The 13747-nt window shown below is 43.6% G+C and overlaps 3 protein-coding genes across 4 annotated transcripts; 1 reads left to right on the top strand and 2 right to left on the bottom strand.

Annotated features, from left to right (window-relative positions):
• Positions 1–3218: 3218 nt before the first annotated feature.
• LOC103995054 (WRKY transcription factor 22-like) lies at positions 3219–4942 on the top strand. Its single transcript, XM_009415545.3, has 3 exons — positions 3219–3811; positions 3923–4036; positions 4139–4942. The coding sequence occupies exons 1-3, from the start codon at positions 3432–3434 to the stop codon at positions 4644–4646; spliced, it is 1002 nt and encodes a 333-aa protein (XP_009413820.2). The 5' UTR covers positions 3219–3431; the 3' UTR covers positions 4647–4942.
• Positions 4943–6974: 2032 nt separating this feature from the next.
• LOC135587924 (large ribosomal subunit protein bL21c-like) lies at positions 6975–9283 on the bottom strand. Its single transcript, XM_065079786.1, has 5 exons — positions 8893–9283; positions 8646–8726; positions 7537–7638; positions 7385–7459; positions 6975–7255 (listed from the first exon to the last, which is right to left on the bottom strand). The coding sequence occupies exons 1-5, from the start codon at positions 9223–9225 to the stop codon at positions 7172–7174; spliced, it is 675 nt and encodes a 224-aa protein (XP_064935858.1). The 5' UTR covers positions 9226–9283; the 3' UTR covers positions 6975–7171.
• A 335-nt stretch (positions 9284–9618) lies between these two features.
• Positions 9619–13525, bottom strand: LOC135587923 (uncharacterized). Of its 2 annotated transcripts, none has more exons than XM_065079784.1 (4): positions 13299–13525; positions 12292–12324; positions 10416–12032; positions 9619–10342 (listed from the first exon to the last, which is right to left on the bottom strand). In XM_065079784.1, coding segments are annotated over exons 2-4 (2022 nt in total). In that variant the 5' UTR covers positions 12293–12324; positions 13299–13525; the 3' UTR covers positions 9619–9938. The 2 variants fall into 2 exon arrangements, with proteins under 2 accessions (XP_064935856.1, XP_064935857.1); XM_065079785.1 differs by lacking the exon at positions 13299–13525 and adding an exon at positions 12802–13287.
• Between the last annotated feature and the right edge of the window lie 222 nt (positions 13526–13747).

Here is a 13747-nt window from a genome sequence, read left to right as displayed (position 1 = left end):
TCTAGAATGAAAGATCAATCTTCTGGGAATTTAGCGTTCTGCTGCTTCTTTATATATTTCAGCTTTTCTTTCTTGGCTACACGAATTCTTTCCGCCTATCCTTCAAAATTCTTATGATATCCATTAATTTTGATTAAGTTCGAATAACAAGGAATCGGACGGTGCTCTTTCTTTCATTCAATCAAAAGTCCAATATCTGATACAAACTATTGCCAATATGGTTTTTGTCACCTGTGATGGATTGCGCACTCCATAGAGGGAAACAGAACGTTCATGCTGTGATGTGCCGTGATCTGTTACGCCATTGATGGTGGCAGCAAGACAGAGAGCTTTGAGTACAAGCAGAGTTCCAATGATCGCCAACTCTCTGTAACAATGAGACATGCGTGTGAGTGCTATGGATCACGATTCCATATTTGAAGTGGTTCGCAGGAGTGTTGGTCGTTTGACAATAACGTAACAACTAATCCTCGTCTTTGCCGCATCAACTGCGCAATCCGAGGACCGATTGATGTCAGAGACAAGCACTTGCTTCCTTTCGTTGTATCGAAACGACTCGAAGCTCTCCGTGGAGAGCTGAATACTGTTGACGGTTCTGCACGTCAGGGGAAGAGAACATAATTCATTTCGACCGGGTTTCTTTCTTCCAGCTGCTACTGCATATCCTCCTTTTGCCGCGTTTCCTCTGCAAAGCGGTCTTCTCTTTCGACGGACCAGTGGATCGCAGGGTGATTGCTCGGTTGTCCATCCCTTCAAATCGAGAGGAAAAGGCCGGTGATTGGTTGCGCACACCGCTCGTCATATCGAGAGAAGCAGAAGCAATGGTGTTTCTCGTTGGGGTTCCAGTCTATCGATCGCTCTAGTTGCGATACCCAACCTGGTTGACTCAATTATTATTCGTGAGGCCAATCATCATGAATAATGAAGTAGGAGCTGATGGATTAGCCTGGGGATCACTGCGAGACCCTAATTGAAGGCAGGGATGGAGACCCCCAACTGGCTGGGGTAGGGTCGCCGTCGTGCGGTACTGCATGGGTATTAAAAGCAACGTGATCTTAGCATCGCGCCAACACGTAAAGCAGTACAGACTACGGAATCTAGCCATCAACCACCGGTTGTTTCAAGCGGTGCGCAGGCCGGCCACGTTCATCCGATGCCCCCAAATGGAGCTTCCTCCTCCTGCTGCTCTGCCATGGATGCGAAGGAAGAACCGGAGAATTAGCCGGAATGAGGTTCTGAGACTGGAAGATCACTAATCATGCAACAGTCGGTGCTCCTGTTGAACACGTGAGATATTTGGTCAACGGTTGTACGCATGGAATATGACTTCACATGATAACAGTAAATTAGGTGACTTTGAATTTGACTTTGTCAGATGAACATGACGTTGAATCGTTGCCGTTTGTAAGATACCGCCATTCGATTGCTTCAGTGGTGTGTGTGCAAGAAAAGGAAGAAGAAGAAGAAGAAGAAGAAGAAGACGACGAAGAGGAGGAGGAGAGAGAAAGATCCAACCAAAATTCTCATTTTGTGATCGAGATGCAAACGCTGTTGACTTGTCATTGTTTGGCAAATTAGATGTATACGAATGGGGAATGGAAGCTTTAGGTGAGAGAATACATGATTGTGTTGCTGCATACGTACGTTTCCTCTTCAAACACCGATCATCGCGAGGACGGGACTTAATGAAGTGGTACTGCGTGCGTGCAGCAGATCCCCAGTCTACGTAGTTACTGGTGGGGATTGCGTGTGTGTTCGTGTGATGAGTACCCATTGGAGACTTTTCTTTTTTATTCCTTTATTTATTTAAGGGTCATTTATACATCGATTTCTGTAATTTTTTTTAACTATTTATTGAATATGACAATAACTCTAGTTTTTTATATTATTTTTTGGCATGAAATTATTGTTCATTTTTATCAAAAATAAAAATATATAACAAGAAGCATACAATATGATCATCAAAAAATAATAATAACAATAATAATACAGTGAAGTCATGATGAAAAGCTATGTTAAGATAGGGATCGATCGATGAGTAAAACATGCTAATAAGAAAAGGTCAGTCTCGATTAGTTTTATAAGATAATCTTCTAATATATAAATAGTATTTCATAGGTTCACTCAAGAACATAAAAAATCTTTCATTCAGTCCTTTTAAGAACATCGTGGCACCTAACATAATTAATCTTTCATTCAATCTTTTTATGAATATGATGATCACCTTATAAAACTATTTACGGGGATGATTGGATCGAAGTTATGAAATTAATTTTAATAATAATAATTATTATAATACGATGATGCCGTGATGAGTAAAATATGCTAATAGGAAGAGGTCAGTCTCGATTAGTTTTATAAGATGATCTTCTAATATATAAATAATATTTCATAGGTTCACTTAAGAACATAAAAATTCTTTCAGTCAATCCTTTTAAGAACATCCTGTCACCTAACATAATTAATCTTTCGTTCAATCTTTTCAAGAACATGATGGTCACCTTATAAAACATCAACAAATGAATCGAACAAAGATTCGATATCAATAAAATTATTTTATTTTCATTTAGATAATCGGATCAAAGTTATGAAATCGATATTACTATTTACGGGGATGATAATAACTAACAAATTATAATATTATAGGAAGTGATATTGAAAATTAGGATCAATTAGACTTAGGTTCAAATTGATGTGCATAAGGAGTCTTGAGTATATATCCTAACATTGATAAGAAAATTAACACGATTTATGTCGGTATGATTTTTATAAAAATATAAAATATATATATGAGTAAAACAATATGCAGTGGGCATAAGATATCAATAATCGGTATTTATCTTATTGGAATGAGTTGCCAATAATGAATTATCTTTCTCTTTTTTAATATTTTTAGGAATAATGAGTTTAACTTGTTTTAGTGAGTTGGCAAGTGATTTCTTATTTACCGTAACACCCCATTCACTCGTAACAATTGGACTGTCAGTCTCTGTCTCCATCTCCCCACCCCGTCTCTCTCTCTACCTCTTTCCTCACGTTCTCACCCCTTTGACAACGATAGCAAAGTCAAGTGGTTTTCCATTAAAAACCCATCATCAAACATACACTTTTCTTTCTCTCTCTCTCTCTCTCTGTCTCTCTCTTTTTCTTTTGATTTGTTTTGTTTTTGGCTAAATCTCAATCTGTTGAAGTATGGAAAGGTAGTTTCCACGCTTTTGCTTTCCATTCCTTTTCCAAGAAAAAGTCAGCGCATCTCACCTCTCTCTCTCTCTCCCTCTCTCTGAGAACCTTTTCCCACCTCCTCTTCCCGTTTGTCAACGCCTCCGTCTCGCTTTGCACGCGGTGGAACATAGGCGGAGCTGGAGCTCGGATTCCCGTCGGAGTGAAGGTTCTGTGGCGATCCGTGGGCTTTGTGGTTGGTCTCGCCGGAGATGGCCGACGATGACTGGGATCTGGGCGCGGTGGTGCGGAGCTGCCGGTCGTCGGAGACGACGGAGACGGTGGCACCGGCGAGGGGTAACTTCTTTTTGCAACCTCCGTCGGCGGTGCCGCTCGACGTGGAACAGCAGGAAGCAGCGGCGGAGGGAGGGGAAGGTGGCGCTTTTGTGGGCTGGCCAGATCTGTTCCGGAGCCGTGACGGCCTTCAGGAGCTGGAGGAGCTCTACAAGCCCTTCTTCCCCAAAGTCCAGCAGCAGCAGCCGCGGGGGAGTCCGTCGTGCCCTTCCCCTGCCTCTGTGGCGGGGCCGCATCAACCGCCGCCGTCCCGTCAGAGTCAGCGGCCTCCCTCCCAGATCCCCCGCTCCAAACGAAGGTAAGTGGATTCAGCGTTGCACCCATCGGTCATCATCCATTTCTTGTTTATCCTTCAGACTTGAAGAGGAACCTTTGATCCAAAAATCGGATATTGGTTCGGTGATTCCAGGAAGAATCAGCAGAAGAAGGTGGTGTGCCACGTCCCCACCGACGGGCTCTCCTCCGATGTATGGGCGTGGCGTAAGTACGGCCAGAAACCCATCAAAGGCTCTCCATATCCTCGGTAACCCAACTCTCTCTCTCTCTCTCTCTACCTGTGGTTTCAGAGGAGCACGAGAGGAGCTAACGATGGCTTCGTTGGTTCTCTCTTGGCCATGAGACACAGGGGATACTACAGGTGTAGCAGTTCGAAGGGTTGCCTTGCTCGCAAACAGGTGGAGCGCAGCCCGGCGGACCCGGCCATGTTCATCATCACCTATACCGCCGAGCACAACCACCCGGTGCCCACCCACCGCAACACCCTCGCTGGCAGCACCCGCCACAAGTTCTCCTCTCCTGCCTCTGCCTCTGCCTCTGCCTCAGCCCGAGAAGACGGTGGCAACCCGACCTCAAGCCCCCCGTCGTCGTCCACCGCGGCGGGTCTCTCCCCCACCACCCCCCTCACGGCCTCCATGGAGGACCGCAACGACGGGGAGGACGAGGAGTTGGACGAAGACGAAGGAATGCTACTGGTGGAGGACATGGAGGTCATGAGCGAGCAGGACCTGCTCTTCATGGGCGGCGCGGAGGAAGCAGGCCCCGCCGCCCCCGCTTCGTCTGCGGAGGTCGCGGAGTTCTTCGGCGGCGACAGCGGGCCAGGGGACCGCTCCTTTTCCCCCGCCGTGTCTGCCTAACAGTGACAACGCGGCCACGGCAACCGGTGGCAACCGATTCTTCTTCCTCCCTCCATTCTTGTGCTGGCAGAGAGCCGAGAGCAGAGCGAAGAGGAGAAAAAGAGAGAAATAGTATGGAAGCCAACATCTTATCCGTCCATTTTCACCGTTCAAAAATCTCGACCATTGGTTTTACTCTTTCATTGTTTAAATTGTAGAAAAATAAAAGGAAAAAAGTTAGTCCCATGCGATCCCCTCTCCGTCCCTTTTCCCTTTCACGATTGGTTTGCTGTATAAAAACGAGTTCTTTCTCCAAGATTTATCTTCTATTTCCATGGCGATCTTTCTGCACCGCCTCTTCGCTTCTCCGTCTCATCACCCACCTCTACCGGGTGAACACCTTCTCTTTGATTTCTCGGGAAATCTTTCAAAAGCGGAGGGAGGTGTGCCGGTCAACGCGGGTTGGGACGCACATGAAGAAGCTGGAACCGTGTGAAGACAGCCCTCCAAGTGTTGCGTCGTGAGCTTCTGCTCTCTTCTGTGTCTTCAGCTAAGCAAGGATATATAGGTGAAGCTAATTAAGCAATCCACTGACTGCCATTCTCTAGATGAAACAGGCAATAATAAACTCGCTTTAATCGAGGTGTAATTAATGATTAGAACATGGGATGGGATTGAGTTGCGGGCGAACAGCAGCACATGATAGTTGCACACCTATGGAGAAGTACATCATCGTCAGTGTTAAGTGGGATTCCTTGGAGTTATATATTAGCTTAATCAGCACGAAGCGAAGCCATGGGGTGGAGGGGAAGAGGTCGATGTAAATCCATCACATCCGGACAACGCGCGTGTTGAAGTGTCCTTGTAGGGGGCGAGCCACCAGGCCATGCCGACGTCAATCTGCATGTGCATGTGCATGTACTTGCCACTGTTCTTCTCACATGTATGCGTCAACAGCTGCCGGGAGCATACATAGATTACGCATACTGATGCATCTCAAAACTGCGAGTCTTCTTGTATCAGCAGATCCAACTTCCCAAGTTGTCATCCATCAGCTTCATCGGTAATTCGGTCTTCTTTTTGGGTTAAAGTTTCGCTATATATCTTCGGGTATTCGTCATCGGAAGTGTTTGATCCACGGATAAAGTAGTTTGGACGTCAGCTGGGAGCTGGACTTGGAGAAGCAGGCAAGCAGATGAGAACAAGGGCATCAACACGGGGGAACAAGAACGAGGGCATCTGACTTGGGGACAGTAGGACGTGTGAGATACGGAGCGTGAGTTGCAGATCGGATAGACGAGTGTTTAGCTTATGCATGGAGACTGACCACAATGTGTTATGAGCAAACAAGGCATTCATATATTCCATGAACGGAGCCTTCCAAAGAGAAGGTGACAATACTTGGATGAGGACACATCTGTGATTGTCTCACTGTTAAAGCTTGTCCACATATGCCAATTCCTCCTCTCCTTTGTTTGACTCGGAACATTTTACCTTGGCACTGCTGCTATTTGTAGTACTCCGTGTGTCCTCCTGTTGCATTTGTATTACAGAGCTCTTCTAAGATTTGGGTGCCTCTTTTGGATTATGTTCCTGTTTTATCTGTGTTGATGTCGGTCTAAGAATATTGTCCTTTAGAACACCTTACTGAAGCCACAGAACTCACTGCAGAGCTGCCATTTAAATTTCTACCTCAACAAAGGACACAGTGAAACACCAAATGCCAGATAATGTTGAGTCAAAAAATAAGGTGACCTACATCACCAAGTTAGATGACCTGCCACTGAACAAACTGGAGACAAAGGAGGAGGAAGTGGCTTCTCTAAAGAGTAGGAAACCCCAAAACAGAATCACTTCCTCTCAAACCTCCAAATCTTCCCCGTGCGAAGAAACACTCCATGCATGCATTCACACCAACCAATTGCCAACATGAACACACTGAAGTTTTGGCTTTACTGTTGGTTGGAAACTGAGACAAGATTTACTCATGGTGTTCATCTAGGCAATGAATAATGACATTCCAAAGTAGTTGAACAAGCAATTCTGTTGCTCGCTTGGTCAGCCTCTTTCAGTTCTATCGATTTTGTTAATCACTCTTTAAAAGTGAATATAAATACCCACCCATATCTGCTGTTAATTTTGTCAGATTACACTTGGATCTAAAGATTAAAACATACAAATAACTAGAGAATGGATAAGAAATAAAACAGCCAAGGTTGCTGTTAAAAGTCTTAGTTTTCCAACAAATTTTGGAGTTATTCAGCACCATTAAAAAGCTGATTTTGTAAACACCGGATTTTAGATCAACAGTTCACTATCAGCAAAAGGAGTGCCTGGACGCACGAGTCGTGAACTAGCTCTTCTGTAGCATATGGATTGGAAATTTTCGATCCTTTATAGCTACAAAAGTGCAAGCAGTTTGATCTGTAAAACATCTGCAACCGAGAGAACCTCACAAAAAGATTACAAGCAACGACAAATTCTAGCATCCAACTTCGAATGATGAGTCTTGTGTGATGCGCCTGGTGCCCTATATCCCTGCCACATTATGCAGGAAATGTCTCGGGCATAGTTTCAGCAGGGAAGTCTTGATATCCTGTAATGCCGGTTATTCTTATCCGTGTTCTTGGCTGCACACACGATTTTTAACATTTCATTGCCCTCAGCATACACAAACAGAGCTGATAAAAAACTTTCTAGGAAGAGTGCTGTGTTGGCCAAAGGAAAGACAAGAATGCTAATACGGGAGAACAAGGTACCTGTCGGTGACCAATGTTGCGGCGATAATTCTTTTTCTTCTTGTACTTGAAAACAATAACTTTACGATCTAACCCCTGCATGAAATCAGAGGAAAAGATGCAAACTAAGGCAGTTCATATTAAGTCCCGTTAGCAGCTGAGGAAGAAAGTACCTGTTCTTCAACAACAGCATGTACAGCAGCATTAGTCACAACTGGCTGTCCAATATATGCCTTCGTTCGAGTTCCAACCAACAATACTTTGTTTAGAATAATCTACATAGGAATTTTAATATCGGCACACTGACCAGTTAGAAAGATAGGAAAAAGAAATTGAACAGACAAAAATCTGATACGATGGATATGTATACTTACACTATTCCAATAACAAACACTATAATGTTGTACAAAGACCAATGCTTCTATGTTATTCGAGACTTTATGAACTTGATTTCCAAATTTAAGTATACACATCTTTTCGTTCTCTCTTTTTTTAATACTCTGCTCCTAGGCGTTCCTGTATCTTCATTTTTTTCCCGCACTCGAGATCAAACAGTTGGATATGCATCCATATCAGATTCTCATGCCCACATTCAAGCAACATAGCCTTTTTAGTGAGCTCAAAGAAAATGAGCATGTCGTATGCGACTAGCAATAAGATCTTGTTGACATGATCAGTGATGATTGGATTCAACCATTACCTGAACTATAAACTTGGAAGATGAATGAGGATGTGGAATACTAAAATCCACAGATTCGAAGCAATCACCCCACTCCCAGCTTACAGCTTAGCAATTCACAAATGATAACTTGGAGTACTAACATGTGGATTCAACCTTCAGTATTCTTTCTTGTCAGAAATTACCTATGAGGTCGTTTAAGAAGGTTTGTGTCACTGAGATACAAAATTTTGCACACTCAGTAACACTACATCTTAGCTAATTTAAGGCTTAATTTCATTCGAACACGTGAGAATCCCGCTCAAACGTCGATTGTCCTCACACTCGTGAAGCATTTCCTGTGCTGTTTACCCTGTTTCCTATATTGCTTGCTTGAGGCTCTTGAATATGACCCCAAATTGGTGATCGACTCCAAAAAAGCATTAATGTTAAGAGAGGAGCAACCACGGAATACCAATCAAACAGACTATTCTCCTTAAGAGGAGAAATCAACCAATTTCAAAGAAAGCAATTATAAAACGTCCATGATTGTGACACGAAACTCATATCAAATTAGAACACAATTTAGCTGAATGAATCTTAATGAAGACCTAAACCTCTGACCTTATCATCGACATTGGCATCTTTCAACCTCTGGGTATAGATGAACCGTCCAGGAAAAACAATGTATTGCCGCGAGCCGACCTGAAAATTTTACCCAGAAAGATCAAACTTTGAAACTCAAAATAAATATATGCTAATTAAGAAATTCGTCAATAAAAGAAACCAGAACAAACAAATTCGACGATCCAGAAAATAAGAAAATTCTCCCCAAAAAAACACCCCAACCTAGATGCAGTTTTCGGCTCACCATTACGACTGCGAAGACGTCTTCCCCCTTGGCAGCCTCGGTGGCGGTCGAAGCAGCTAACTGTTCCTCGACGGGCTCTGGCACCGCCGGCGGAGCCTCCTCGGGCTCCAAGGTCTCGTCGGCAGCCGCGCATAGTTTCCATTTTCGGGGTACACGAGTACAAGTAGACGGAGGACGAAGGGGGAGGAGAGGGGTCGGAGAGGAGGAGACCTCGGTGGAGGGAAGAGAGAGGGGCCGAAGCTTAGAGGAGAGAGCGGCAATTGGGGTTCGGCGGGGGAGAGAGAAGCGGGCGGCTACGGAGGACAGCGCGGTAGCGCCCAGGGTGGAAGCCATGGCCTTGCCTCGCGCTGTGGTTCGGGGATGGGTTGGGGATAACGAGATGGATAATGGGAATAGGTCGGAAGACAGGAGAGTGTCATAAAGGCTAATTCAGCCCTCCATCATTGCCGATAATTTCATAAATGCCCCCTCAAAGTCATGTTTGCGTTATACCCTCTAAAATTCCAAATCCTTAAATAGACACGTATTAACCTCAGAAATTTCGAGGATCAAATTAGGAATTCTCATCGATTATTTTCTTTTAAAAATAATTACACAAAAAATGGTAGATGCAGAAAGTAATAATTTCATCATGTTGCGATAATAGCCAACATGTACACACATATAAGCATTGACTTTACAAAGGGAGCAAAACACACTTGCTCAGATGAAGAAGATACGCTTCCGAGAGGCAATGATCCACAACTGTGTTGATCACAACAGGTTTGACATGCAAGGATTCAATGTCATGATAGGACTATCACCAACTTGGTCTTTTTCCACTGTGAGTACAACATCTAACTCATCCTGCATATTTATGCTGTCTCTAAGGTGATATAATGCATGATTACTTGGGCAATCTGCCCAGAAGATCCCTTACATATGAAAAGCAATTGGTACAGGAAAAAACTGATTTGATACGTTTGATACAGCTTCTTTTTTTTTTTTCTAGCAGTGAGTTTTACTTGGCGGTGATCTAACACTAAACATGACCTATGTCTTTACAGTCACAAACCAAATATGTGATCATTTGAATTAAAGATTGATGTAGTACTAAACTGTCTAGTATTCAAGTCTCCACCATCCAAGGCAGAACTAAATCGGTCGAGCCATTGCGTTGGATTTGGGTTTTCTGTCTCCTCCACCCAATCCGAGGTCATATCAATGTCATCAAGTATGATAGGATCCATATCTGCTACCTTTCCCTTGGATCCTAGTTTGAGATTGTAGTGAACAAAGAGAAGGTCACTCAAAGTCTCCTTATCCAGCCTATTACGTTTTTCCGAGTGAATCTGCTGAATCGCACTCCAGTTTCTCTCAAAGGTAGAAGTGCTGCAGACCTGACTGAGTATTCTTACTGCAACTCGTTGCAGTCCAGGAGCTGAATCACCATACTGATCCCACCACATTCCTATGGCATAAAATATAGTGAAGTTAAGTTGGTATTGCGTGAAAAACAAAAGGCTAAGCTTTTAATTACATACCAGGAGAGGTGGTATTGCGTGCTTCCCTAGCTAAGTTGGACCCAAACATCCCTTGCGCCTTTCTAAATATATAAATTTGCTCTGTGATATCGTGTCTCAATTCAGGCATCGGCAGTAGTTTGTCTAGGACGGTGAGGAATTGTTCCTTAATAATCCCAAGAAATTTAACTTCTGGATTATACTGTATGCTCGGGTTTAAATATGCTGCTGCTGCATGCAGAGGTGAGTGAAACTGGTTTTGCCACCTTCTATCGACTATGTCAAGAAAAGTCTTGCATTTCCCTTCGTCCATTATGTAGTAAGTCCTTATGGACTCCTTGGCCCTTGTCATAGATTCGTATATAGAACCAATTGCAGGTTTACCCCCAGAAACATCCCTCAATACTTTCAGAAGAGGTTCAGAAACAGCTGCAATTTCTTCGACTGCTCTCCAAAGTTCACTGTCATCGAGAATATCCATGCAAGATATACTGTGAGGTCTATTTGCATAAGGAGAAGATGAATATTCTGGACTATTGAACATATGTTTCAACCTTGATTTGTGCCTCAACATCGATTGCAAGGTGAGGAAATTTGATGTAGACCTTGTAATGCCTGAGCGAACAAGCTGCTGACCCCCAGTGAACTTTCTCATCAGATCAAGCACCCAGGTATGGTTATAGATAAATCTTGTGATAGACTGTGCTTGCAAGATACATCTATTTACCCAATCAATCTTGGAAAAGTCCTCCAGAATCAAATTCAGGCAGTGAGAAGCACAAGTGGACCAGAAGATGGTGTTGTAGTTTTGCATGATGTGATTCCCCACACTGACATAATTTAAAGAACTATCAGTTATCACTTGAACAACATTCTCTGGGCCAAAATCTTGAATGATAGAATCAAACAAATCATAGAGGCATTTAGAATTTTTGAAGTACGTAGATGCATCAACAGATTTGTGGAAGAAGGTTCCTAATGGAGATGAGACAAAAAAGTTGATTAAGGCTCTTGACTTGAGGTCTGTCCATGTATCAGCTATGATGGTACATCCACTTGTTGCCCAGTCTTTTTCGATCTCTTTTATCTGCAGCGTGACCTCTGACTTGAGCTTCTGCAACCATGTCGTCCTCAAGGCTTCTGGCGACGGCCCTCTAAATCCTGCACCACCAAGTGCCTCGAGCATAAGCTGATACGAGGGAGAGTGTGCAACACTGAAATCCAACTTGTTTTCAAAAAAGAACTCAGCAATGCATCTCTCTGCATCCAGAGAAGACTGAGGCCTGATTGCCGTGCATCCAGTAAGAAGCTTCACGACAGGAGGTGTACTCTCTGGTGAGGGTATATGCACTTTTGTATTTGAAACTATTCCCGGAGATTTTGTTTCAACCAATCTTTGTTTTTTAACAACAGAAACTTCCTTCCCCTCTTCTTTCATTGATATAATAGCTTTCACCCTATCAGTAACTTCATCTCTGACTTTTGTGCATGGATGGACACCTTTCCTTGGCAAGCGAGAAAGGTGAAACTTCAATCTGCTAATGCCCCCATTCAGTACTTTGAGGCAGAACTTGCATCTAACTTTGTTTCCATCCATCTTGTCACAATATTCCCAGCAAACATCTTTCTCTCGAACCACTGAGGCAGATAATTATCAGGGTCAAACTAATTTTACATCTTAGTAGCGAAGACAAAAAACAAAGCAATTCACGGATTGTTTGAACCGATAAATAGATGCAAGATCAAATGAATGACATGCAAAATATTAATCCCAAAAATGATTCAATTGCGTGTCAAATCCACAATACATAGTGGTCGCAAGTCTGCAGCAAATAATAACAATGCACCTCATCAAATTGAATGAGTACAAGCAGTAGAATTGACTAATTATACTTACTGATGAGAATGGATCGGTCATCCAACGCTCTATCTGCAGGAAAAGAAAAAGCAGAGGAAAAGATCATCGATCAAGGATTTCAAAAAGTAAATTACGCAAAACAAAGAACAGGGAATTCAGATAAAAAAAACTACATAAGTACTCATGACATAAAGAATGAAAAAAAGAACCCATAAAAGAATAAAAGTAACGACATTGAAAGACAACCTCAACACAAGAAGTAAAGATTTAAAAGAATTTTACTTAATATCCACCGATTCCTTAGCTTCACAAATTTCCCTATGAACATCAGTATTTCATATTTCTCACTCGGCTTTCAAATTAGATATCAGTCTCAGGTATGACAGAGGTACATGAAAATGATACCAGATCCAAGCAACCCAGCAGCTAAGTGACAAAAAGATACTACAGAGAAATCAACCGAATGCATGAATGCCTGAATCGATCGTGAGAACAGCATGCTTCGAAAGACGTGGACATTAAAAGCTACAATATCGAGCTTCCACCAACCATGTCGAGCAACGTTTCGATAGCCGGCTCTCCAGGTGAGAAAGATTAAGCAGCCATTTACGGATGCAGCTCCACTGCTCCAGTCTCTCTCTTCACTCACTCTCTGGCCTTTATACGATACATTCCACAAAACAAGCCAATTAGCCCGTGTCACGGACAAGTGTGACTGATATCCTCATGGGGCAGTGGATGAGGCGCATCAGAGCCGTGACCAGAAGACTATGCTCGAGCCGGGATGAACAACGAGGTGACATGAGAAGAAAGCCGTGTACACGTGTGTCAGAAAACCAAACCCAGCCGACATTCGAGCTGACTCGAGAACGGATCGAAAAGCCAACCGCAAACTTCTCAGTTTCTTGGACTGGGATCACTATGCCCCGAGCACATTTAGGTATATATCTCCAAGATCGGCCAGTTGGTGTGTGCGAAATATACGAAGAGGAAGGGAAATATAAGAGGAGGAAGGGAGATGCGAGAGAAGAACGAGAGAGAGAGACCTGAGGAGGAGAATATATCGCCTGGGGTTAATTTATCGCCACCCGCCGCCTTCGTCTCCGGGTTTCGCCTCCAATTCCCACCCAAAGGAAGCGGAAACCTATCCGATCCCACTCAATTATCGCGAGATGAGATCTCGCCGACGCGCTCTCTCCCCCCCCCTTCGCTCTCTCTCTCTCTCTTCTTTTAGGGTTTACTGACTCGCCTCTCTCCTCGGTGCGGCCGATCGCGTTCAGTGTCCGTCTTCTTTTGTGCGTATTACTATTTTTTACACGGCGAGAACTTGGCGAGATTTACTGCCACGTGGATGGATGATCCGTCCCTGATGTCTCCCCACGCCCTCCTCGTAATTGACACTGTACACCTGCCCGTCTTCTCTACCACGTCATAAGGGGCCCACTTTTGCCTTCATTTACGGACGAGGTGGTGATTGGTTTGAGATATAAATGGG

Source organism: Musa acuminata, chromosome BXJ1-8 (genome assembly GCF_036884655.1).
Source record: "Musa acuminata AAA Group cultivar baxijiao chromosome BXJ1-8, Cavendish_Baxijiao_AAA, whole genome shotgun sequence".
Classification (NCBI taxonomy): Eukaryota; Viridiplantae; Streptophyta; class Magnoliopsida; order Zingiberales; family Musaceae; genus Musa; species Musa acuminata.
This window is presented reverse-complemented; position numbering and strand designations above follow the sequence as displayed.

Coding starts and splice junctions, on each gene's coding strand:
- LOC103995054 (XM_009415545.3), top strand. CDS start 3,432: ATGGCCGACGATGACTGGGATCTGGGCGCGGTGGTGCGGAGCTGCCGG. Junction 3,812..3,922: donor ATCCCCCGCTCCAAACGAAG/GTAAGTGGATTC, acceptor CGGTGATTCCAG/GAAGAATCAGCAGAAGAAGG. Junction 4,037..4,138: donor AAAGGCTCTCCATATCCTCG/GTAACCCAACTC, acceptor CATGAGACACAG/GGGATACTACAGGTGTAGCA.
- LOC135587924 (XM_065079786.1), bottom strand. CDS start 9,225: ATGGCTTCCACCCTGGGCGCTACCGCGCTGTCCTCCGTAGCCGCCCGC. Junction 8,727..8,892: donor ACGTCTTCGCAGTCGTAATG/GTGAGCCGAAAA, acceptor TAAAATTTTCAG/GTCGGCTCGCGGCAATACAT. Junction 7,460..7,536: donor ATGCTGTTGTTGAAGAACAG/GTACTTTCTTCC, acceptor GATTTCATGCAG/GGGTTAGATCGTAAAGTTAT.
- LOC135587923 (XM_065079784.1), bottom strand. Junction 10,343..10,415: donor ACGCAATACCACCTCTCCTG/GTATGTAATTAA, acceptor TTTATGCCATAG/GAATGTGGTGGGATCAGTAT.